The sequence below is a fragment of the Cotesia typhae genome, unplaced genomic scaffold (genome assembly GCF_013202065.1).
Source record: "Cotesia typhae breed Kobodo isofemale line unplaced genomic scaffold, CoteBio_Ctyphae contig_4, whole genome shotgun sequence".
NCBI lineage: Eukaryota > Metazoa > Arthropoda > Insecta > Hymenoptera > Braconidae > Cotesia > Cotesia typhae.
In genome coordinates, this window is record NW_027423748.1 from 6,213,518 (window position 1) to 6,239,118 (window position 25,601).

General features: G+C 32.1%; 2 protein-coding genes and 1 long non-coding RNA gene across 3 annotated transcripts; 2 read left to right on the forward strand and 1 right to left on the reverse strand.

Annotated features, from left to right (window-relative positions):
- Positions 1 to 2,136: 2,136 nt before the first annotated feature.
- Positions 2,137 to 18,383, reverse strand: LOC141527242 (uncharacterized). The gene is made up of 10 exons (XM_074242614.1): positions 18,161 to 18,383; positions 17,087 to 17,230; positions 11,345 to 11,490; positions 10,801 to 10,973; positions 8,854 to 9,247; positions 8,588 to 8,758; positions 8,358 to 8,518; positions 8,048 to 8,298; positions 4,602 to 7,963; positions 2,137 to 4,283 (listed from the first exon to the last, which is right to left on the reverse strand). The coding sequence occupies exons 1-10, from the start codon at positions 18,213 to 18,215 to the stop codon at positions 2,949 to 2,951; spliced, it is 6,192 nt and encodes a 2,063-aa protein (XP_074098715.1). The 5' UTR covers positions 18,216 to 18,383; the 3' UTR covers positions 2,137 to 2,948.
- A 3,609-nt stretch (positions 18,384 to 21,992) lies between these two features.
- LOC141527627 (uncharacterized) lies at positions 21,993 to 22,998 on the forward strand. The gene is made up of 2 exons (XM_074243198.1): positions 21,993 to 22,005; positions 22,102 to 22,998. Exon 2 carries the CDS (start codon positions 22,318 to 22,320, stop codon positions 22,996 to 22,998), a length of 681 nt encoding a protein of 226 aa, XP_074099299.1. The 5' UTR covers positions 21,993 to 22,005; positions 22,102 to 22,317.
- On the forward strand, positions 22,997 to 23,565 carry LOC141527412 (uncharacterized). The gene is made up of 2 exons (XR_012479195.1): positions 22,997 to 23,067; positions 23,440 to 23,565. It is a non-coding gene; the product is annotated as an uncharacterized LOC141527412 (long non-coding RNA).
- Positions 23,566 to 25,601: the final 2,036 nt, after the last annotated feature.

Below are 25,601 nucleotides of genomic sequence, written 5' to 3' on the forward strand. Positions count from 1 at the left end.
ATTGTCTTTTTTTTTCTTGCAAAAAAATATTTCTTATTTAAAAATGATTTAATTTTAAAAAGTTATATTTAATTTACTTGATTATTTTCATGAAGAAATTTTTCCGCTTGTTTCAAGATAAACTAACTTTTCAAAATGATTTTTTTGGTTCAGTATTTATTTTTTTTTTTCATAATTTAATCCGTCAAAGGTTGCAAAAACAGAAAAAAATCATTTTTCAAGAACAAGATTTTTAGACTTTTAATTTGTCAGATAAAATTGTCAAACTAAATTATTTATTATGCAAGCATAACAATCGAAGTAAATTTCAAGATATTGACCTGTATATTAACGACATGGAAAAATTTATGTGTATTATCAGTAAAGGCATAAATATTACAGATTGAGTATATTGTTCATTGAGTAACGTTTCAATAACTTTTTTTTTGTTGGACTTTAATCATTTTTAATCGAGCACTACTTAGTTTCACTGACCCTACGCGATTGAGTTATGTTTAAATTAGTGTTGCAACCGCGGCTTTCATCAATCGAGAGCAATGTTGTAGAACATTTTTCCTAAGATAAATATTATTATTAACTAAATAGCGCTTGATTACTGTGCAACTGATAATTTAATTTATAGTTTTTAAGGTGACTTTCTTTTTTTATTTTTTATAATTCATAACAATATTTATTCTATTTAATTAAAATTATTGAAAGAAAAGAAAGCAAGCAAACGAAAAATTAATTATTTTCAATTCTTACGATTATCTTTCTTCTTGATCCTCCAACAAAATATCCTAAAAAAAATTTCTCCGGACAAAATATCCCCGAGACTAAACCACACAGTAAAAAATTTTGCGTCAATGCGTCAAAAAATTTTATGTTAAATATTTAACACATTTTCGTGTTAATTTAACACAATAAATATTAAATTTACACATAAAAGTGTTAAATATTTAACATAAAAATTTTTAACACAAAATTTTTTGACGCAATGACGCAAAATTTTTTACTGTGCATGATAAAAGGGCACAACACGGTAACAAGCTTATGTGTTGGTAATTTAATTATTTAAGATTTTTTATCCGGAGATATTTATTTTGGGAATATTTTGTCCGGGACATTTTGTCGGCGAATCAAGAATCATGGAACCGGATTACTTAGCTACAAGCTCATATACTTTTTTGCCGCGTATAATCTTTAATTTATTAACTATATTGTATCACGATAACTACCTTAAATACGTAATAAATTTTTTTTTACGGATTAAAAAAAAAACATATAAAAATCAAAAGGAAAAATTAATTTTGACAGCCTCATAACTATCAGTTTTATCATAAATAATGACTACTCACAGCAAATCATGATTCATGCACGGTAATCGACCTTAAATAAATCTTTTTTCACATAATTTTAAAACAAAGAGTATTATAATAAATAATAATAATTATTATTATAAATAATGAATATAACCATTAATATATTTGAAATAAAAACATATTTATTTATTTTAAGAGGTATAGACTCGAGAGTATTACAAAAGGCTCATTAATAATTAATCATGAATAAAATATTATTTACGCAACGACATATTCAAATACTTAATATCAATGACATTATAAAATCATAATAACTAACAACAAATTTTATTCTTTCTCTTTATTTACAAATTTAATAAATTTCAAATATAAAATTCACATTATCGTTATATACATTAATCATTTGAGAATATAAGCAAATTAATGTCACTGAATTTTTAACTACCTTTATCTTACACATACACATATATTTATTTATTATAATATATAATTTGATCTATAAGGGACCATGTCAACGTGGATTCGGATCGACTTTTACTCGATGCCAGTGACTCTTTCGTGCTACTTACTATCACCTTCTCGCCATGCAGCTCAACGACAATCACTAATTTATATTTACCAAATACACTACTAATAATTATTCTCCTCTCGTTTTTTAAAAAAATTTTATTACAAACTGCAACGGTTCGTCATTTTTAATAAAATGACCAGCTAATCACCAAAAATTGACGAATCAAAAAATTAATTTTAATAGAAATGATTTTTTGAAAATAAAATCAAACCATCAGAAATATTTGGCTTACGAATTTGAACATTGCAAAAAGCTTTCTTAGAATTGGCTTACAAAAGAACGCTGTTAAGAATTCAAATAAATTCTAGAACTTTTAAAATTAATAAAAAAAAAAAAAAAAAAACGATCTTAGTTTTCTACAGGTTATGGACCTTGTTTTAATTTTTCAATGTTAAGATAGTTCACTCACGACATGTAGTTTGTGCTATTTCGTTCTTTTTCACTCGCTAGTGCTGCCTTTCTCACGAGTTATCTCTTATTTGCTTTTACTAATGGTTATTTTTGTTTTACTAGTCAGTTTATTAATAATTTAACAATTTATTATAAACCATGTTACATTGTAAAAATACGGATATTTACTATTTTATCGGCATTTTTACGATGTAACTTCGTAAATTTTAAAATTTTAAATTATCAAAATGATCGTATTGAAAGTTTGGTCCTGGATTACGATATTACAAATATAATTTTTTCTATAATTATGTTTCCCTGCAGCGACATGTAATGAAATGAAATTTATAAAAAACTATATGGTCAAAATTTTCAAAATTTCTTTGGGTTATTTTAAGTATGTTATTCTAACAGGTATCCATTTTTTGAAACGATCGTAGAATCCTTTCAATGCAACAACCATTAATATTTGTGATTTTCTCATTCTCTATCCATACTGTCTGTGCTGAGTGAATTGATTTTAAATTTCAACAGCACATATAATGCGTATTCTATAAGCCATATTTAAAATTTCGAAAACTTCTTAAAATTTTGCATTTATGACCGAACTACCTCAAGTGACCATAAAATTAAATACAGAGATTCTATTCACCTAATCAATTCCAATCTTCCAACCCAACTAATGATTAAACCAATAGATTGTTATCCTGACAAGCTGGGCCCTTGGTCGGCCAATTGCAAGCTCCAGCGCGGTTGTCAAACGTCAAATGAATCGGACAATTAAATATATGAAGCGTGAACTTCTTCTTCCAGTTATCCCAATGACACGCGTAAAATTTGTTACAGAGCTTGGGGTGCCTGAATAATCCAGGACGAGCACACTCGGCCTTGCCTTCAGGATTCAATTCGAGGACACCCACCTCTCCGTAGTCGATTCTGTCTTCAGGAGCCCTATCGTCGGCATTCATCGGTTCCGTGACTGGCCCAGACGGTGAAGGTGAATTGGTTGACCTGAAAATACCGATACTCTTTCCACTCCGGGATCTAGCTCTCGTTGAGTAGGATTCTATATCACTGGCAGACACCCGAAGTGATGAGGCAGTCGTAGATACGAGATTGTTCGACAGATTAAGCCGTCTTGTTGCAGAAACTGTTCGAGAAGCAGGCAAGTATCCTGAAGAAGGTATTCGAATCTTGGCAGTCTTTGTCCTTCCATTGTTGAATTCGGCAACAACTGGAGTAACTCTTGCAGAAAAGACTTCCTTTGAGGATTTCGATTCATAGTTTTCATAGGATTCATAAGAATCTCCAGATCTGCTCTTGTCCAAGTCGACATAAATGTCGGACTCGTCGTAGTTTCTCAGATCAACTTTCCCGTTTAACGAGTCGATCAACAACGGGCTGTTTCCTTTGATCGCGAATGGATCGGCCTTGCACGTGCACTCTGCGCCCAGTTTCCCTAACAAAAGCGGATGTAGATCACTGAATTTCACGATTACTTTCCCGACCGCGGTTTTGGTCGTAGCAACTTCGCTGGATTTAGAAATTACATCGGATTTTGATAGATCGATTTTCCTGCTGTCGGAGTAGGTTGTCACTGGCCGATTTGTTGTGTAAGAATTAAACCGTCCTGATGAAGAAGATTTAACGATTGGAGGAAGATTAGTGGACTGGTAACGGTTTCTTTCAGTAGGGAAACTGTTCTCAGATATATCGTAGTCTGGAGTCTTTGGATGAGAATCTGTGCCAGATAAGCCAGACGAGTACCTAGTTTCATCGTAGTCAGCTGGCGTGTACTTAACGATACCGCGGTTGTAGTTAGAGGTTGGTTTTTTAAGGCTGGTTTGAGGCGGGACGGTAGGTCGCGAGGGTTTTGATGGATACTTAGCTGGCCGAGTTGCGTCGGTGTTGAAGTTTGGTGTTGACCCAGTATAACTGTATCCTTCTATGAGCGATTCCTTGGTTGTTTTGTAGCCGGGCGCCTCGTTGTAAGATATCACGAATGTCGGTACACGGAGGTTCTGGAATTAGGTTACAAATTGGAATTAATTATGGGGACTTAAGTTATCATTGAGATGTTATCTTTGATTTATCGGCGGGTAATTGAAATATAACGGTTGGGTTAATGAGGTGTTTTTTTTAAATTGAAAGTCGTTTTATTAGATAACGGATTCGAGGTAAATATATTGAGAGAATGTGAAGTGTATTTTATCCTTATAAAATGAAGTGAAATGAACCGTTGAAAAAAATTAAAATTTTGGAGTTTTATTCTTAAAATTTACCCAGTATCAAAAATATTATTAACGTTTGTAATTAAAATTAATGAATTAATTAATTACCTGTTCATTGCTCGCAGTGGATTGATAAGAAGCCGACTCAACACTGACAGATTCTTTGTTCTCAACTTTCCCTCCGAAATTAGTCCGATCCTGAGATCCTTCGTATCCAAATCCAGTTTTCGTAACTTCATTGTCTTCAGCTGCAGAGAAACTGGAGCCAGTCGATTGGAATGACACGTTAATATCAAGGGAACCATCGTTACCATTAGAATATCCACCCGCTGGAACTGGAGGAGCGTCGGTACTAAATGCAGCATTAACCTTTACTTTCGGAACGGTTGGAATTCTCGCGGCCTCGAATACCGTGGTCTGATAATCGATAACCGGGGAGCTGGTATAACCGACCGTTCCCACACTAAGTGTTGGATACTTTCTCCCAGGTTCGCTGTATTCCCCAGCAGAGGCAGCAGCAGACGTCTTATCATACTGATACATGTTTTCCTGATACTGAGGAGTCGTTGATTTCGCGTAGGAGTACGTATTAGCAACTGCCGGTGAAGCTGTCGCAACACTCGGACCATTGTACACCTGCACATTGAAGAAAGGAGTTACTGTAGATACTGAATTATCTTGACCTTTAGCGGATTCTTTAGAAGAAACAGTTCCGAAGGCGTTAGCACCAATCTGATCTGGTTTGCCCCTCGGTTTTTGCATATCTAAATCTTGAGCTACATAGCTTCCGGTGCCTCCAATCTGAGCAGTAGTAATTCCCGTTTTGGTCGGTCCTATCTTCGTGAATCCTCCTCGAGTGTAGACTCCGTTGGAGCTGGCAGTAACGGTGTTGGTTTGCCCGAAATCGGGGGTTGGATAGATTGGGAAAATATTTCGATGATCTTTAAGGTCTTCCTCGGTGTATTTGTGGGTAACAAGACCGTTATTGTAGCGAATAGTTCCGCGGCCGCCATTGTCGTAATACTCATTTGTCTTGTACCCGGTGCCATCATCGGCGGTAGTTATTGGAATTTCTAGATTGGTTACCGGGTTACCAGCCTGGTTAGAGTAGAACTCGTTACCGGTTGCTGTTACAGACATTTTGGGAGTAAATAAGGTTCCGCTGGAGCCACTTATAGTTTTATTGTATCCTGATTGGTTTGTGTAATAGGTGTTTCCTGGATAACTCGCTTCTATGGGAGTAAAAGCTTTATTTTCGTAATTTGTTGTCTTGAATTGTTTATTTATGTTACTTTTAGTGTAGACAGTATACTCTGGATTTGAGTAAGTGTTTCCGCTGTATGATTTGCTGGCCTCGTTTGTGTAATAATCGTTTCCAGTGGAAGTTACTGATGTGTATCCCTTAGGTTTTAAGTCTGGAGTGTAGTATCCATTTCCAGTAGCGAATCCGGTAGAGTAATACCCATTTCCAGTAGAAGGTATCGATGAGACTGGAGTAAGAGTTGGAATCTTAGATCCAAATCCAGCCTCATTTGTGTAGAATTGGTTGCCTGAAGTGACGGATGATTTTTGCGTTTTAATAGTGGCGCCTTGTGTGAAGGACCCTTCGGCTTGGTTAGGGTAATACTCGTTACCAAAAGAGGGGCGGGTGATTATTGTGTTGCCTTCTTCTAAGACTCCTGGGTAGGTTTTACCAGGGGTAAACAGGCCTGGAGAAGTTGTTCCAAAGCCGGGTTTAGTGAATTCTTTTTGGTAGATGCTGACCCCAGGGGCGTGAGAGCCTTTAGTGACAAATCCTGTACCTCCGCGGTATATTGGGCTTTGAGGATACGTTGAGTAGCCGGGATGGACAGTCTCTTTCTGGTAGTTGGTAGAGTATGAGTTTGATTTTATAGTTTGGTATCCAGGGCGAGAATAAGTGTACCCAGAAGTGGAGTATTGAGGTCTGTACGGGCCAGTTTGAGTTGAGTGGTCAGCACCAGTTGAGTAGCCTCCTGAGAGGATAGTAGGAACACCGCCTCCGGGAGAAGGAGAGTATCCACTGAATAATACTGAAGGGTAGTCTGGATTCGTCGAATAGCTGTTGATAGTCGTGTATCCGTGTCCGCTTTCTTTGTCTTGGTCTTTTTCTTGATAATCATCTTCAGGTTTTTTGGGGTATTCATCTTCTTTTCCAGGGTGAGCATCCTTTTCTTTGCCGTCATTAGATCCATGGTAGCCATGCATGTCGTGACCATCATTTCCGTGGCCATCTTTGTCTCCATCGTGCCCTTTTTCCATTCCATCGTAGTGATGACCCATATCTTTGGTCCCATGAGATTCTTCGTGACCACCTTCATGTCCTTTTCCCATTTCAGAGCCATGATCCATGTCCTTACCGCCATGAGATCCGCCTTTATTATGTGATTCATCATGTCCTCCATCGTTTTTTCCTTTGTTTTTTTCCCCGTAATCACCGTCATAAAATCCATCGATTCCTTTTCCGCCATAGCCAGAATAATCGTATCCACCATAATCACCACCACCACCCCCTTCCGATGATTCATCATAGCCTCCGTAACCACCTTCATTTCCTTTGCCACCATAACCTCCATCATGTCCTTTATCATCATAGCTTCCATCATGTCCTTTGCCATCGTGACCTCCGTCATGTCCTTTTTCATCATAACCTCCATGACCTCCATCATTTTCTTTGCCATCATAGCCTCCATCATGTCCTTTTCCACCATTACTTCCATCATTTTCTTTACCATCATAGCCTCCATCATGGCCGTTTCCATCATAACCTCCATCATGTCCTTTTCCATCATAACCTCCATCATGTCCTTTTCCACCATAACCTCCATCATTTCCTTTTCCACCATAACCGCCATCATAACCTCCTTCATGTCCTTTTCCATCATAACCTCCATCATTTCCTTTTCCACCATAACCTCCATCATGTCCTTTTCCATCATAACCGCCATCATAACCTCCTTCATGTCCTTTTCCATCATAACCTCCATCATTTCCTTTTCCACCATAACCTCCATCATTTCCTTTGCCATCATAGCCTCCATCATGTCCGTTTTCATCATAACCTCCATCATGTCCTTTTCCACCATAACCTCCATCATTTCCTTTGCCATCATAGCCTCCATCATGTTCTTTTCCTCCATAACCTCCATCATTTCCTTTGTTATCATAATCTCCTTCATGTCCGTTGCCATCATAGCCTCCATAACCTCCATCATGTTCTTTGCCATCATAACCTCTATGACCACCTTCACCGCCATGACCTTTACTACCATAACCACCATCTCCATGAGATCCATCATATCCAGGATGTCCAGAACCTCCAAATCCTTTGTGTTCATAGCTTGTACCAGCACATTTAGGAACTAACCAAGGCCATTCACAAGCTAATTTACTTTCATCGAACACTAATCCGTAAGGACACTGGAACTCGTACGCCAACATTTTTTCTCCTCCTAAAAGTAATTACTTTCCATCAATCAATCATTTATACAAAATTTACAATGATTAATGACATGATAATGATTATTAAAAATTACCCAAGTCCATGCAGGCGAAAAACCATTGGCAGTTTTGGGGATCGGCAAAATAACCTTCTTTCGAGCACTCAAACCTTTTAGGAGCCGACGGCGCTATTTCAGGACTACCAGGACACGCTGAACCTTTCGAAAGGGAACCAGGCCACACACAAACATCCGTAGTTTCGTCGAAGGCTAAACCAGCAGGACAGTCGAATTCGAAGACACTGTACTGCTCAACATGCTGATCGAATTGTACACATCGGTAGAATCTACGGATCATTATTTATTGATGAAAATAAGTTTTTATGATATGGTGATTTTTAATTACCTGTTACAACTGTGCGGATGTACGTAGTACCCTTGACGAGGACAAGAAAACTCTGTTTGAATATTTTCTCGCACAGCTTGAATTTGTCCCTTGCTATCGATGATTCTTGAGATTCTGTAGTCAGAAGACTTCAAATTTTTCGGGTATGAAGTTTCTGGACTCTAAAAAAAATTTGACTAAATTAAACCAAATATTAAATTTAAATATTGAAGAATTGCTTTAATTCTTACATAAATATCATCTTCTAATGAAGTTAACACAGCTTCTCGAGATTTTCGCCTATTTTCGGTAATTGAATTGTAAACGTTTTCGGTTATGGTGTTTCCGCAATCATTTTTCAAATCATTTTCGAGGTCTCTTATGGCCAAGCCTGCCAAGTCACGGAGTAAAACATATTTTCCCTGAAAATTAAAAAAAAATCCAATCGATGCATAAATTAACCCTTAGTCTCTCATTTTTTTTTGTTTATTTTTTTTTTAATCAAAATAAAATCAACCTTTATCTTAGCAGAAATTTTATCCTCAAAAGCGATCCAAGAATTATTTGAAAACGCATAAGGTGCTGTGAGATCTTCGTCTCTCTCAATGGTCCATTCACCCTGACTGATAGCCCGACAAAGTTGCTCCCGATTGATAGAAACGGGACTCATTGCTTCAGCCGGTGCTCGAGGTGTATTCAGATCCTTGATCTTGAGGGTAAACTTATAACCGCTGGCCGGTAAGGAAACAAGAATTTTCTTCTTGGCGGCCCCAAGGCCGTGGACAAGATCAACCAGGCTGTCGGTATTTAGCAAGTCGAAGAGTCCCATCAGCCTGGATGGATGGAACGTCTTGTAATTTTCCGCCTCGTCAGTTAGATAGTGTGTCGGAATGGCAAATAAGTCGACGTATCTGAAAGTGTTTGAAAGAGGGTAAGTACAAATTGAGATGTGTTAGTCATTACCAATGTGTCATTACATGACCAGACTTTGAAAATAAATCATGATATTATGTTTATGTTACACTGGGCGTTTTATTTGCTCAATCTCTTTATTTGGAGGTGAAAAAATAAGAGAGACAGCCGGTGAAAAACATGAATAAAAAAATTGACGCAATCCTTTCCAATTGAAGAACTAAAAACTAGTGCGTAGATTATTGCGGCAACTGGTCAACTAGACATCTGGCTCAAGGATATGAAGAGCCAATTAATCCCACTAATTGTTGTTGTTAAATCGCAATTATCTATGAAAAAATTAATATCTGCTCTGATTTATTGCTGATCTGTCTTAAATGGTTAAAAATTATTTATTGCTTGTTGTTTTATGTTTCAATCGTTATCTTACAAGTTAAAGTCCCCAATACGTGTCTGTAAGTATATCATATCGTATATTTATTATATTTATCATTAGTAGTCAAATAAAAATCAGAATATTTTATAACTATAAAAATATATGTAATTGACGGATTTTCATAGTGAACGGACCAATAAATTGATTTCTATCAATCATTAAAATGTGCAACTATTGGAATCCTAAGGCTAAATAGAATGCCACAAAAATACAAGAGCTTTAATAAATTTTATTTAATTATCTTAGGATTTTAATTAATGGAGCAGTACCAATTTTATTGAATAAGTTATAATTTAAATCAACTTACTGCTTTGTAGAGTGCGTTTACTATTGCCGTTATTTATTAAAAATATTTGTAATAATATTCTAGTTATTATAAGTAATTCCTAGTGCAATATCTGAAACCTGTACACTAATAAAAAAAACTAAATTTGATTTAGTAAAGTCAAGAAAATAGTTTTGGAAAATTGAATAATTTTGAATTGAACAGGAAAGATCTTGAGATTTTTATGTTAAATATTTAACACTTTTTTGAGTTAATTTAACACAATAAATATTAAATTTACTCATAAAAGTGTTAAATATTTAACACAAAAATTTTTTATACAAAATTTTTTGACGTAATGACGCAAAAGTTTTTACTGTGTATGTTTTGACTAAAGATAGTCTCAAAAATTTCCGACAGAAGATCTATGATAACTGAATTGTCTCGTTAAGGTAGTTGCCATGATACAATATTGTCAAAAAATGAGAGATTATACACGGTAAAAAATTTGCATCAAAAAAATGCGTTAAAAAATTTTGTGTTGAAAATTTCTATGCTAAATTTTTAACACTTTTTTGTGTTAATTTATCAACCTTGAAATTCAATGAATAATATTTATGAATGATTGTACCTATATGCAAAAACTCGGTTCCCGGAACAAATTAAATGCTTAACTACTTAATTGGCGCAAAAAATGCAATCATTAATGTAGCACTAATTCATTCTGAACAAGTTTTATATTTATTTAATTATTTTATAAATTTGATGTGTTCCTCTATTTTGAAAAAACAAAAACAGAAAATTGAGAAAAATTTTAATATCGAAAAAATAATTAAATAAAAAAATCATACTTTGAAAGTTCCTTAATGTCAAACTGCTTGGCAAGCTGCTCCGACTTAGTCGGCAAAGCCAAAATAATTCTTTTCTTCAACGTCTTCCGAGTAATTTCATTCTTCAGCCCTTGAACGAAGTGCACTAATCTCTCTTTGGTTCCCGCAGTTACGTTGAGCTCGACGCCGTCCACCTCAAGCAGAAAAAAAGCAAAATGATACAATTATTTTAAACTTATGCTTATGCCGGAAGCCGAGCAAGAGTATGGACGAAGAAGTATTATACGATATAGCCATGAGGTTAGAGAGATTAAAGAAAGTAAAAACATTGAACGATATCTAACAACCACAAGTGAACGTTAAGAGCCTTGGTACTTTCGTTCGTACATTCTCTCCAGGTATTCTTCTTTTTTCACACAACTGTCAAACTTTCATTGTCATTTATCAAACCCTCAATTGTGCCAGTTCCCCCCCCCCCTTTTTTTTTTTATTGTTTCATCAAACATATCGACAATATAATAAACATGGTGGAAAGTTTATGAACTACATCTAGTATGGAAATTACTTTATTTAAAACTCTCAAGATCCGTGCGACAGCTTCTTGACGTGCATCCGCCGAAGTCTTTAGTCTGCCTCGAGCATCGTTTATACTTATTACAAACTGGAGCACTGGGTTTAATTGTACCAAGGACTTGCGAAGATCTCCAAGACCTAAAAAAATAATAATTTTATTTATTTATTTATTTATTTATAAGTGTGATGCTAGAATTTTTATAGCCATAATTTGCTGTGAATGTTAACTAGTAAAAGTAACTACACTGGTGGTATCCTACATATTAATAATATGGTATTATTATTCAGGCTTTTTGAAATTTAGTAGTGACTAAGATTGTGGCTTCACTTATTTCTAGCTTGAAAAAATCGAAAAATTAATGTAATAAAATTTTTTTGGACGATTCGATTTTTTTTAAGTATCCCAATTTAAAAAAAAAATTTTTTTTTAAACTATAAAAATTAAAGATGGTTAATTTTTTTTTTATTGAAAACAAACATAAAATGTCGACTTTTTCCGTAAAAAAAAAAAATATTTCAAAAATCAATGTGATTGAATTTTTTTAAACAATTTTTTTTCTTAATTTTTGACTTTTTTGAATTAAAAGAAAAAAATTTTTTAATCATAAAAAATAGATTAATCAAGGTGATTAAACTTATTTTTTTTTGAACAACTCAAAATTCCAATTTTAAAAGATTGCTCTCGGAAATTGAATTTTGGCGTACCTTACTACACATGAATAAAAAAAAATTTTTAATAAATTTTTGTTAAGATACCTGTTTTTAAAATTTTTAATAGGTTTTATTTTTAAATCATAAGAACTCAAAAATTGACAAAAAAAAATTTTTTTTAATTTTTAACGGTCTGAAAGACATAATTATTAAAAAATTTGCATTTTTGAAGCTTACAAATTTAAGTTATTCCTAAAAAATTTTATTTTTGTGAACTCGGTAGTTTGAACTTTCTTCGCACAAGCAGATCTTTATTATTATAGTACGTTATTGATGAATAAAACCAAGCCCTGATGTCATACAATTAAATAATACTCATGTTAAATGTCATCGTTCCAAGTTATAATACTTGTCTATAATATACAATTTAAATAAATCTAATTATAATAGCGATTGTTTGTAACATACCATGTCGAAGGAACATCAATGTACATTGTATATTGTAATTGTAATGGTAATGACATATCTAATACTCTCATCACGTCGGGTTCAATGCCAGCATGTTTGTAGTACAGTAAAAAAATCGAGAGTAAAAGTGAGTAAGTGATTATTAATTATATGTTGTAGTATAAGTTGTATAGTGTTAATGTTAAACGGCCTTAAGAACAGACACGAATTAAACTCTAAACATGAAAGTAAATAAAAGAAAGATGTCGATTGAATAATATTGAACATAAGGCGGCGACCTCGTCTCGGTAAATTATCATTATCATCAGGATCGAGTATCACTGAGCTCGCTCGAGAAATAAAACTGAACGTGTCTGTGCAGTGAAATAAAAAGAACAAGTGCTCCAAATTATCACTTGCTCTTCACTTACATGTAAACACATGTAATTAAATGTAATATCTATTTCACACATATCACGAGTAATAATAAGATATAAGTGCTACTTGGAGTTTCGAGATTGGCATTCTGATGTCAATTTCGCGGGATTGTTTAAAATTTTAAATTTTATTGATAAAATCCGGTTTCTGGAACAGTGTAAAAAATGTAATAAAATAATGATCTTGATACTTGATCTCGACTTTATTTATAACTTTATCGTCCGTAACGTAAACAGTTAAAACTAATTTATCTTTCATTGTAGATTGTAACGGAATGGTAACGAGTAATTATAAAGAAATAAAAGATATATTGATATTTGGTAATTAAATTTAAAAAAATTGGACTAAAGACGTTGATTTTATTAATTTATACAAATTGAAAAATTTTTTATGTCGAAACTTATAAATTTGGATTGTTTTGATATGAATATTATAAATTCTACCACCATTAATCATAAAATATTTCAATAATTATTTTTATCAAATTTGATTTCCAATTTCAACAAACTCATAGTATAGACATATATACATATATATATATATAACCCAGAAATTGTCAATGAAGTCAAATTACTTATGCCAGCGAAACTACGGAAATAGAACAGACTATTGAATAATCCTCAAGAAGAGCTTACATCAAGAACGGACTTAAGAACAAGATCTTCAGAACTGAGAACGAGTTCGCTAATCAGTTTAATTTAATTACTTTAGGAGTAGTCATGCCTTTAAATAATTAAATTTTAATTTAATTAATTTCAATATAATGCAATAATTGATCTTTACCGTCAGAAGTCAAAATTCTTTATCACTGTATCGTGCAAATATATTTATACTATAAACTGTGAATGTAAAATGCAGATAGTGTTAAATAAATAATTTTGCATTCAGATGTTTGTTTATTTAAAAAAATAACAATTGCTTGATATTAGAGTTTGAATAGTAAAATACACTTTTATTATTTATTTGTGAATTGATAATTTCTTTATTTAAAACAAATGGCTATTTTAAAGTTAATAAAAATTTGATTTAATAAAAATGAAGATTGTTGAAAAAATAAAAAACCGTCAGTACATTTGGTTGATTTGAATTGGTTTCAAATAAAAAAATTAAGGTTGGTCAATGTGACATCAACTCATTCAGGATTAATCATCAGTATCTCGGTCATTATTCAATTTATTTGTAGTGTTAAATTTTTTGCTTTTTTGCTGCTAATTAGTTACACTAATTAAAATTTTTTTGCTTGATTAAATTCCAAGCAATCATTAATAATGTCGGTCAATGCTGGATTGTATCGATGCTTTTGACAGACGTGAAAAATTATCATATCGCGGTAATGATACAACTGCATGGAAAAAAAAGTCGAAAAATCACATTATAAATGGTAACAAGTGTCCCGTTGTATTTAAAATTAGAAAAATTACAGTTCGAAATAATATTTTTCAAAATTCAAACTTTGAATGTTAATGTTCAGAGCTTTCAATGTAAACATTATATTCTACAATGAAATTATTATAAAATCTGGAATAATTACAACCTGAACACAATAACTCTGAGAACAGAGGGGTCTATAGTAAAAATTTATTTCCATTCCATTTTATAATACAAGAATGTTTAATATTATTCTTTCAATACAAACTTTTCAGTTAAAAAACAATTGCTACAACATTTAAAAATAGATTTAAATCTACAACAGGCTAGATTATTAAAAAGTTCTACAAGATAAGTGTTACATAACAGCAGGTCATTAATAATCGGCAGTAGATGTCTCACTGTATTATATATAAGCTGGACATAATTCGATAAATATACATTCAATATTCTCGCACTTGAAAAGACCACAACACTGACATGTTTATGTTGAATAAATTATTAACCAGAATTTATTTAGCGTGAAGCAAGAGGTAAAAATGTATAACAATAAATTGTATTTAGCCTGTTGGTTCACATATAAGTAACAGAGCTCGAGCGAACGAAGTCATTAGCAACAACTTATAAACACTTAACCCCAACTCAAGTTCAGTAACTAAGTAACAACTCAATCTCCCACAATATTTCTATCTAAATCTGGATCTTAATCTAAATAAATCAATCGGTACTATTAATTGCATAAAAAGGCACCGCATAAATCCAAAACAATACCACCGCAACTGGTAACCGGTCTTGTAAGCAATTTTACCCGGTGATTGTCTTATAATTTTCTCAGTAGTAAAGCCAATAAATAAAATCGGTTAATTGAAACAGAGTGACCGGGACGATTAAGTAAAACTTTGATGTATCGCCTTTAAAAATCCACTTTGTCATTGTTACGACCGGTAGCCCGGTTAATATCGGTAGTACCTACTAGCACCTATAAATAAATAAATAAATAAAAGGGAGTGGCAGATATATTTCCCAACAAAAATACGTTACATCGTTATAATATGTTATGTTACATGGTAAGTTTATAATGCGATGCTTATAAATTTATAAATGCATCGCCAAAACTCACTTTTTATATCGATTTGGATTTACGCAATTAATCACGATCTCATACATGTATCCTGAGATGCTTAGCCGGGGCGGGGCAGGGAAATTCCTTATACGTAGATCGACATTCAGCTGATATGGAGGATTAAGAATAAGTAAACCACGAGACATAAGACAGAGTGTACCTAACGTAACATAACGTAACATAACCGCAGCTCGAGATTTAACTTAACTTTAAGATGCAAGATGCTGGATAACTCTTGATACAATTCCCCGACGATCGCTTGGTCAACCAAAAGCGAAAGTCAACTTGTTAATCCCTCAGGGGAACTTTACGATCCGTATCGCATGTATAATCATAAATAACAATAATAATTATGATTGTGATTATGATTATGATGATTAATTTAACTGAACCGGTATATATAAGCGTGGTTGGATAAGCTTTAAAAGGTTTTGATGCACGCAAGTTTTCTCGATGGTTAACGGCGAGAACTATGTTCTATATGCACGCTAAAATTGAGCGGGAAATTATTCCAACCGTGAGGTTACCAAAAAAAAAACTAATTCAATTCACTGGTAATTTATACTATCGTATACCGTCTAGGGAGTCTTCAGGTCTTTAAACTTTTTCACGTTTACTTTCGAATAAACTCTTTCTTCCGCGGTTAATTAATATAAGATTTAACTGTATGAAGAACAGATCTAATTGAAGAACTCTTAATTAATTTTGGGTTTAACGTTTATTAATTTGTTATTGATATGGGTTAATTATCTTGGATAAATGTTTATGCTGGAAGTAGTTTTTTTGCGGCTTAGTAGTTTAAAGATGTAGTAATATAATAATTCGTTGAGGTTCGCAGTGATCTTGTAATCGTAATCGGTTGATTTGTTGTTGTTATCCGTGATTTTTTGTCGGACGGTATTTTGCTGGAGCGGCGAAGGTGTGGAAATTAAACGCTGATTAATTATTTCATTGATACGATTTGAGAAATCTTAATTAATTTAAAGGAATCTTGAAGTGCTTCGGAGTAAAAGATATTTTTTTGGTTAGTGCTTGAAAACATCGGGTTTTGTTGACATAAATTTGATTTTATTTACTTTTTCATTGAAATGGCTGATTGTTGAAAGGAAAAGTGGATTTTCAAGTCATATAATCTGTACGATAATTTTTAATTAGATTTGAGGAATTGATGCAAAAAGTATGTTGCTTTTTTCTTTAGTGTTGAGTCTTTATATTAGCATTATGTTACAATAGACGTAAGAAATCGTACGTTATGATCCAAGGTAAAACAAGAGCTAGAGAAAATATTAAGAAAGATTGAAAATTTTTTTTTTTTCTTTTTCAATAAGCAATGAAGAATTTACTTCGTAAAGTTTTTTTTTATTAACAATATAAATAAAATCCTTCTCGGAGTGCATTTTATTCGAGAGGGATTAAATCAATTAAAAGTCATCCACTCCACAAATCTCTTACAGTGTATGTATATTTTATCTTGGCTTAATGAATAAAATAAATTTTGACTAAAGAACAAATAGATTGACTATTAAATATTTCCACAATTCTACGTATGACATTCTGTTACAAGTGCAAGGACACACAAATTTCATAATTCCTCGGGGAAATAATTACAACAAGCAGTTTTACGTTCAAAAAATGAATCACACTTCCCAATGACGACCGAATTTTTTCATTAATTATTTTTTAAACTACAACTGTCAGTAAACTTACCAGTAGTCGTAAGATCTTGAAGATCGTGACCTTGGTGCACAAGAGTCGAACACCTGCATATGGAATCCTCGAGTTGCTTAAAATCGAAAGTTGAAGTGTAGCAAAAGATCTCCCTGCCCGGAGACATTCGTTGGACAGGACACTCTGAAAAATTAATTTACGCATTTTTAGCTGCAACAATATTATGACAGTGACTATTCTTGTTACTAAAACTTCAATAATAATAATAATAATAATAATAATAATAATAATAATAATAATAATAATAATAATAATAATAATAATAATAATAATATTAAATAAATGTATATAAGCTAAGACTTTTCTACCGTTGACATCATCATCTACTCTTGACCTATGCAATAACTTATTCTACATTTATTTACATTCATTTCATACGCATAGCTTCATCAGTACTGAACGTTTATAATTAAAGTTTTTAGTTGTCAGTACTTATTTCTAAAAAATCCTTTTTTCATTTAATTGTAACTACATGAATGTAAAAATAATTTTTCTAAAATTTAAAAACTATTTTTTTCAGACAATAAACGATTTAAAAGTTCTTTTCAGTAAATTTGAACTGAAAAAAATCTCAAATTTTTATGTCAATAATTATTTCAACAAATATTCTAATAAAAATTTTTTTTGTCTCTTATTCAATATAATTTTCAAGTTTATTTTTAATATTGTATTCATGCCTATTTATCCCAATATTTTTATAAGTCTTCGATTTTTTTTAATGTAATCCACTGATAATCTCTCAGTCACATTTTTTGATTTGTATTATTTTTCATTTTATTGAAAATACTTTTTTTTTTATGGCTTGATTTTAATTTAAAATATTTCTTAAGAGCTTGATCATAAAAAAATTAATTATAATTGAAAGAGTTTTATTACTCGAAGTCAATTAATAAATATGATGCTGTAATATCCGTTTATAATAACGACTCATCACCTTATTAATTTAAAATTATTAAAATCTATGTATCATGTTGTTTACCTCTTGCATTAAATAAACTACCGTAATAAATATTAAAAAAAATTATTGTGATTATCGAAAGATCTTTTACGTACTTGAAGCACATCCAAGGGCGAGAAGCCCTAGCAAGGGCAGAATTAAGCCTCTCATTGTAAATTGAGAGTATTCCACACTCTTAATTAGTATTTTTTTCACCAAATAAATTCACTGGAATAAAACACTTGTGAAGATAAAGAAAATAAAAGAAAATAAAAAAATAAAAAAAAATTGAATGAAATAAAAAATGAAGATAATTAAGGTCTATTAAGTTTGAGTGGACGATCGGTACTGAATCTCGAGGAATAGCGGATTACCTAGTGTTTGTCTTGGTGTGGATCGAACAACGAGCGCCAAAGTAATCCTCCCGTACGTGTCTCTTTACAACGAGGGGCCGCTGAGAGGGACCGAATGATCGCGATCCTAAGTGGGGTGGGGTCTCTACTTACATTTTAGTCCCCAGATCGTTGTCTGTGGCCCAGAATTACTTTTGCCATACTTACCTTCTTCTTTTTCTTCGTTTTCTTCTTCTCCTTCCTCAACTGTATGTCACCAGGTACATTTTTGTAGACACGTGTGTACGTATTTGTTGCTAAAATCTGCACACACTCGCTTGAATGAGAGGCTTCTATGTGTTGAGTTATCTTGCTTGTGGTGGTTCTCGCGAGTGCCACAAAGGCTTTTAAACTCAATGACTCTTTAAGATAGAATGGAGCATAAAAGAAGATAAAAGTTCTCATACGCCACTTTTGGACGATGATTTTATGTAATAGGGTGAGGTGTATTATTCTGCTCGAGGTAGAAAGTCAATGAGTAATAATGTAATCCATTGCGATAATAAATTTTAAAGTTACATTAAAATTTATTTTTTTATTTCTCTTAAGTAAGGGTTGCTAGAGAAGTTTGAAAAGTACCGAATTTTTTTTTTTTTTCAATCGTTTTAATAATTCAAATTTTAGTAACTAATTACTGTAGAAATTTGAGGTAATATAACTTTTTTTTTGTTTCAAATGCATTTTACACATTAATTATTATTTTTATTATTTACTATTTTTATTATTTATCAAAACAATTTAATACATAACTTTACTATGAGATTATTTTGTAAGTAAAAGTAAATTTTATTGAATAATTATTGATAATTAAATTAAAATTCTATTAAATATTAATTCAGTAAAATTCGTTGATTATTTATAATAACAAAAAAAAATATTAAAATGTAAATCAAGTCGATAGATTTTTATATAAGAATTATTAATACGCCAATAAAAAAATGGACTCGATTAAAGACAAAAAATCTCGAATCGAAAAAATCATTTGTACGAATTTAGATATTTAGAATCAAGCAGAAATGTTTTTTCAAAAAATAAAAAGATTGTTCTTAGTTTTCGTTAATTTTACTTTTTTTAAAACCTTTTCTGCTTGATGCAATACAAATTTTTCGAAATAACTTTCTTGGTTTAAAATTTTTCTTTTTCAATCGAGTTCAATTTTTCTTCAGTGTAACTTCTTAATAAATATTAGTGGATGTATTGAACCAAATGTCTAAATTTGAAGTGTTAATACAAAAATTGAGCATTGACATTAATAATCAAAAGCAGTACTCGTTAACCTATCTTCATTAAAATTATAAAAACAATTTTATTTGATTAATTTTTCCAAAATTGAAAAAAAAAAAAATATTATTTTAAAATAGGGTAATTTTAAAAATTCATATTTTTTATTTTTCGTAAATAAATCAATAATTATTATTACTCAACAATAACATTAAAATGAGCATGTTTCCTGCGCAGTAATAACTTAATTAATTGAACTACCTGCTTTTGGATCTATTAGGAAGTGTCGATCGAAGCATTGGCGTGAGATCTGAATTTGGTCAGTGCTTTCTACTTATTCGAAGCTAATTAACGTCGAAGTTATGAGGATCGGCAAAAAATAATAATTATTTAAACTCAGACAAAATAATTAACTAGACTGAATACCGATTGTAATTTTTTGATAGTCATTAGTTGGATTGAATGATAATTAATAATGTTATGAACTCAATTCGTAGATAATTACTTTTATAAATATTTTCAATTTACGTAACAGATAAAAAGTATCGGTAACAAGTACAACCCCTTTGAACAGGCAATTATACAGCAATTTACACCTCATTAAAGCGATCATGAAATTCATAAACTAGTGTGTCCAGTTTAGATACTCAATCACCGGGTTAAAATGCGTTAAAACAATTTGTCAACAACTTTTATTATAAACTTCCTTTCTCTGTTTTAGATCCTAAAAACTCGATGTAATTTATGAAGTTAACAACTTTATTTATTAATAATTCATAATTCCATTTTAGTAAGTTAATTAAAATTAATCAATCTATATATATCTGTCTAAATAAACAAAAAATCGTAAACCGACTTATTTAATAGCTATTCATACACAATAAAAATAATATAAAGAGTAAAACGATAATATCTTCACGCGTGTATGACCCACACTACCGTGCGCAACTACCATCCTTCGGCTGTTTTTCGTTTCCTCTAAATTTCTGTACATCTTCACGAACATTCCTCGTGCTCATGATAATAACGCCATTAAAGTTGTATAAACATTTTATTTGCATCTGTTAATATTTAATGCATTTCTGAGTATGATAACATTAATAACTGCAATTACTTGATTTATTACAAACTGATGGAATAATTAACTATTACCATTGAATATATCAAACCATCACATCACTATTGAACAAGGATAAGGGGGATAGCCACTGTAAAATTTCGGAAAAAAAATTTTTTTTTTTTTTTCATTAAACTGAAGTTTATATATTCAAAATTATGTATTTCAAATTTTATAGAAAAATTCCGAATAGTTTTCGAGTTATAGTCATTTTTATAAGAGCGCGTCGATTGACCGTTTTACGCGCGGCGCTTCGACGAAAACGTCGCCTGCTCGCTCCGTCTTTGATTCGTACGGGTTGGCGATTGTTTTCCCTCACGATTGTCAACCGTTACAATTATTTGACTTTTAACGTATATTTTTTCTTATTGTTGAGATACTGTACCTCATAGTTTAGTTGTTTTGTATGAATACACACTCGTTCTTTAATTTATTGAGTTTCTTAGTGTACTCGTTATTGTTTACTTACTTATTTTTTTAAATCTTCTGATTTTTTTTTTTTTATTTAACAAAAAAATTTGTTAAATAATGGATCGTAAACAAAGTAAAGTTATTAAAAACGAAAGAAAACTGCCAAACGACAGGGAAAAAATTTAATCGACCGCTCAACAGATATGAAACTGAAAAAATACTGGCTCTCAACGACGTGATAGTGCTTCCAAGAGGAAATTATCACAAAAATCTGATTGTACAATTGATTCGAGTATTAGCTACAAAATTATAAATTTTTTTCGATATTTAATTTACTAAGTGGCTGTGTATCGTGTAAAAAGTGTGGTGGTGATGTAAACTTTACTGAGACAAGTATTCGAGGATTAGGTTTTAAACTAGTTGTGAATTGCAAAAATGTGATCCAGTTTTGATAAATTCATGTCCACTCATCAAGAATGCGTATGAAATTAATCGCCGTTTCATCTTTGCAATGCGGATAATTGGTATTGGGTTATCTGGAGCTGAAAGATTTTGTGCTTTCATGGATTTACCACGACCAATGTTCCATAGCTTTTACGATCGTCTGGTCACACAAATCAGAAATGCAGCTAGAAACTGTTGTGATTTAGTGTTGAAAAAAGCTGCTAAAGAAGAAATCCAAGAAACCTGCAAGCATTTAAAATCCAATGACATTCCTGGAATTTCTGTCTCCGGTGACGGTAGTTGGAAGAAAAGAGGGTTTAAATCTTCATTTGGTATATCTTCTCTAATTGGTTACTTCACTGGCAAAATCGTAGATGTAAGTATGAAATCCAGTTATTGTAAGATGTGTGCGCTAATGAGCTCAAAAAAGGAACAGCTGAATACGATCAATTTATGCAAGACCATGCTCTAGACTGTCCAATAAACCATGAAAATTCTTCTGGACAAATGGAGGTAGATGGAATAAAAGAGATGTTTATGCGATCAGAGTTATTACATAACGTTAAGTATGTAAACTATATAGGTGATGGTGACACTAAAACGTATAAAAATATTTGTGATGCTAAACCGTATGGGGACATGGTGAAGATAAAAAAAAAAGGAATGTATTAATCACGTGCAAAAACGAATGGGCAGTCGACTAAGGGCTTTGAAGAAGCAACGAACTAACAAGAAGACAAAAACAGGAAAAGAAGAAAATACACAGAAAAGTTTAGGTGGGAAAGGTCGATTAACGGACAAAGCAATTAATGAATTTACAAAGTATTATGGTTTAGCAATCAGACGTCATTCTAATGATGTTGATGAGATGTATAATGCTATTTGGCAAACATTTTATCACAAGTTTTCATCACCCGAAGATCCGCAGCATTTTCTTTGTCCTGAAGGTGCAAATTCGTGGTGTCAATTTCAAAAAGCTGTGGCAACAAATACTTTGGACTCATTAGTTGAAAAACCACCACTTCCTGCAGATATTGCGGAAGCTTTAATACCGATTTATGAAGATCTATCGAATCCAGAGTTATTGGAACGATGTGTCGGTGGGTTTACACAAAATAATAATAATGAAAGCTTCAATGCATTAGTGTGGCAGCTCGCCCCAAAAACAAATTCTTCTTATTCCCTTATTGTTGAAATAGCTTTATATATTTCAACAATTACATTCAATGATGGGGCTCTAGCAACTCTGAAGATATTAGAGAATCTCGATGTTAAAGTAGGACCAACACTCTACTCATACTGCGCTGAGCGCGACGCTACTCGGGTTAAAGCTGCTGAAAGCCGCATGGAAACGGCCAGTAAAAAATAAAAAAGTCAAGGTCAATACTAAAGATAAGGAGGAAGAACCCTCATATGGCCCAGGACTTGATAGTTTGATGTGAGTATGAATATTTTGTGAAAGACTAGATTTTAAAGTTGCGAGAATCTTCTTAAAACTTTACTCGCGTTTTTCTCAAAACGACTTTTTCAAACTTTCCGGTACTGTAACTTTCGTAAATATGAACCGATTCTCAATTTTTTTGTTTCCCCGTATTCGTCTACTTAGTGGCTATCGTCGCACGTAGGGGATTTTGAAAATTTTAATTTTTAAGATTTTTAAGGCTGTTTGAGTCCAAAAAATGAGGAAAAAAGACGAAAAAATTTTCAATATGGCGCCATTTTTTCTCAAATCAAAATTTTCAAAATCCCCTACGTGCGACGATAGCGACATTCCTATAGATTAAAATGCCGTTTGGTTTTTTTGTTTCAGATAATCCGTTTTTGAGTTACAGTACCGGCAATGGAGGGGGAAATTTTTTTGGTGCTCTACAAAAATGTTTATAACTTTGTGATAACAAAATATTTTTGAATAAAAATTTAGGAGAATTATCCTCAACATATACTTTATAAAACAAAAAAAACCCGATCCCCAAATTCCTTTATTATCCTAGTAAAAAAAATTCCCGAAAATTGCCTATTTTTTCCAGCGTCACAGTGGCTATCCCCCATAAATAGCTTCAGTGATAACGATCGTGGATAATCATTTGTTTTTTCTTTATTTTATTGTCTTAAGCGTTTTGATGAAATGAATTTAATAGCTTACATATAAATTGTAAATTAGAAATTGCATTAATTCTTAAAACAAATTATTATCTGCACTGATAAACAGTTTGTGATAACGTTTTAATAAATTTATTTTTAATTAAAAACACTAATTATGTCACTATATAAAAATAGAGAATAAAAATTACGAAATTTCTTTTTAAATTTTACCTACGAACTAAATAGTTCTGTAATGATCGATAGATGGCGAAAAGTAACTCTCAATTTTTGCTTGCTAAGTCATAGATTAAGTATATAAGTTCGGAACCTTAATTGAGCTTCGCATTTCTCATTTGATTATTTTTAAAAATTTTTTTATGAATTTGTATCCATAATTGTAATAAATTCTTTTTTTTTTAATTTTTCAGGACCTAAAAATTATAATCATTTTTTTTTTTTTAATAATAATAATCTGGTCAGGAACAAGAATTGAAAAAATTAAAAAAATAAAATTAATATCATTATCATAAAAAAATATTACTACAAAGACTATTCATTAGTTTGCAATAAATCTTTTTTAACCCGTCAGATAAAACTTTAATAATCGATTTCTTCTATAGATACAAGTAAGTGTTGAAACGAGTATTAACTCTTAATTTAATTGGCTCAAAATAACAGTAAATTTCATCTATCTATCCATCCATCCATCCATACATAACCACAAAATAAACTGATTGATAAATTGGTTCCAACTAGCGCGATAGCCGTATATATAATACACCGATGAAAAATATTGAAGAAAAGTCAGGATACTATAGGCGGTCATCAGAACTAACCGCTCCCGGCGATCTGGTGCAACAGAAATTTATTCCATCAGTACAGGCGTATGATGACCACGCCATTCCCGTGTTCCAAGTAAAAGGAATCTAAAACTAATACTGATTTAAACCAGTCATACTATGTATTATATGTCCTATGAATAATTAATATAATAATAATACGGCCTCGCAAGCACAACAATTAAGGATTATTTGTAGCGTGGGTGAATTTACGAATTCAGATTTACTATTTTAAAGATTAATGGGTTTGAATTAAAACCTCTGTCTTTATCGCGGGAACTATACTAATTGTGAAATATTAATCCCATAATTGGAATTGCAGTAGTCATTTTTTATTAACCGCGTGGCAATTGTTGTGCGGTCACTTCTGATGAGTGTGCGTTTGTTAAATACAAACATTAGAGTTTCATAGACACCGTTTTATTTTTTATTTAATCCTATTTTTTATTTATAAAACAATCCATTGTGGTAAAAAACAAGTGGATCTCTCTTATGTTATTGCCCGGCGGCAATGCGTTGAGACTTAAAAGGAAGTAAACCGATCATACCATTTCTTGGCTTAGATTTATTTAAGACAAAGGAGGCTAAAAGATTGTATTGACTCGCAAGCAAAAAAAAAACTACAATGCCGCTTAATGTTTTACATTTTTTTAAACCAATAACACATTGCCGGTGTATTGTTAATCATAGATTAATGGCTTTTTTAGACCTGACTATTTTGTAATGGGTATAAACCCCACTTTTACCAAGGAGCTATTAAATGAAATCTTCGGACTTCGAATACGGCAATTACAGTTGAAAAAATTAATCTGTCAGGTTAATGTTTTTTTATATTCAACTTAACACGTGACACAAATTGTTTTTTATATTTTTGTTAATGATTATTACGCACATTGATGGTGACTATCATACACTTTAAGTGGGTGGAGTTTCACGCAGATCAAAATAAAAGCTCCGGGCTGTTTTAACAGCTAATATCGATATTTTAAAGACACGGAAGCCCGAGGATATACTTCACTTTCCATTTTATTCTGAGTAGCGGGTTTATTAT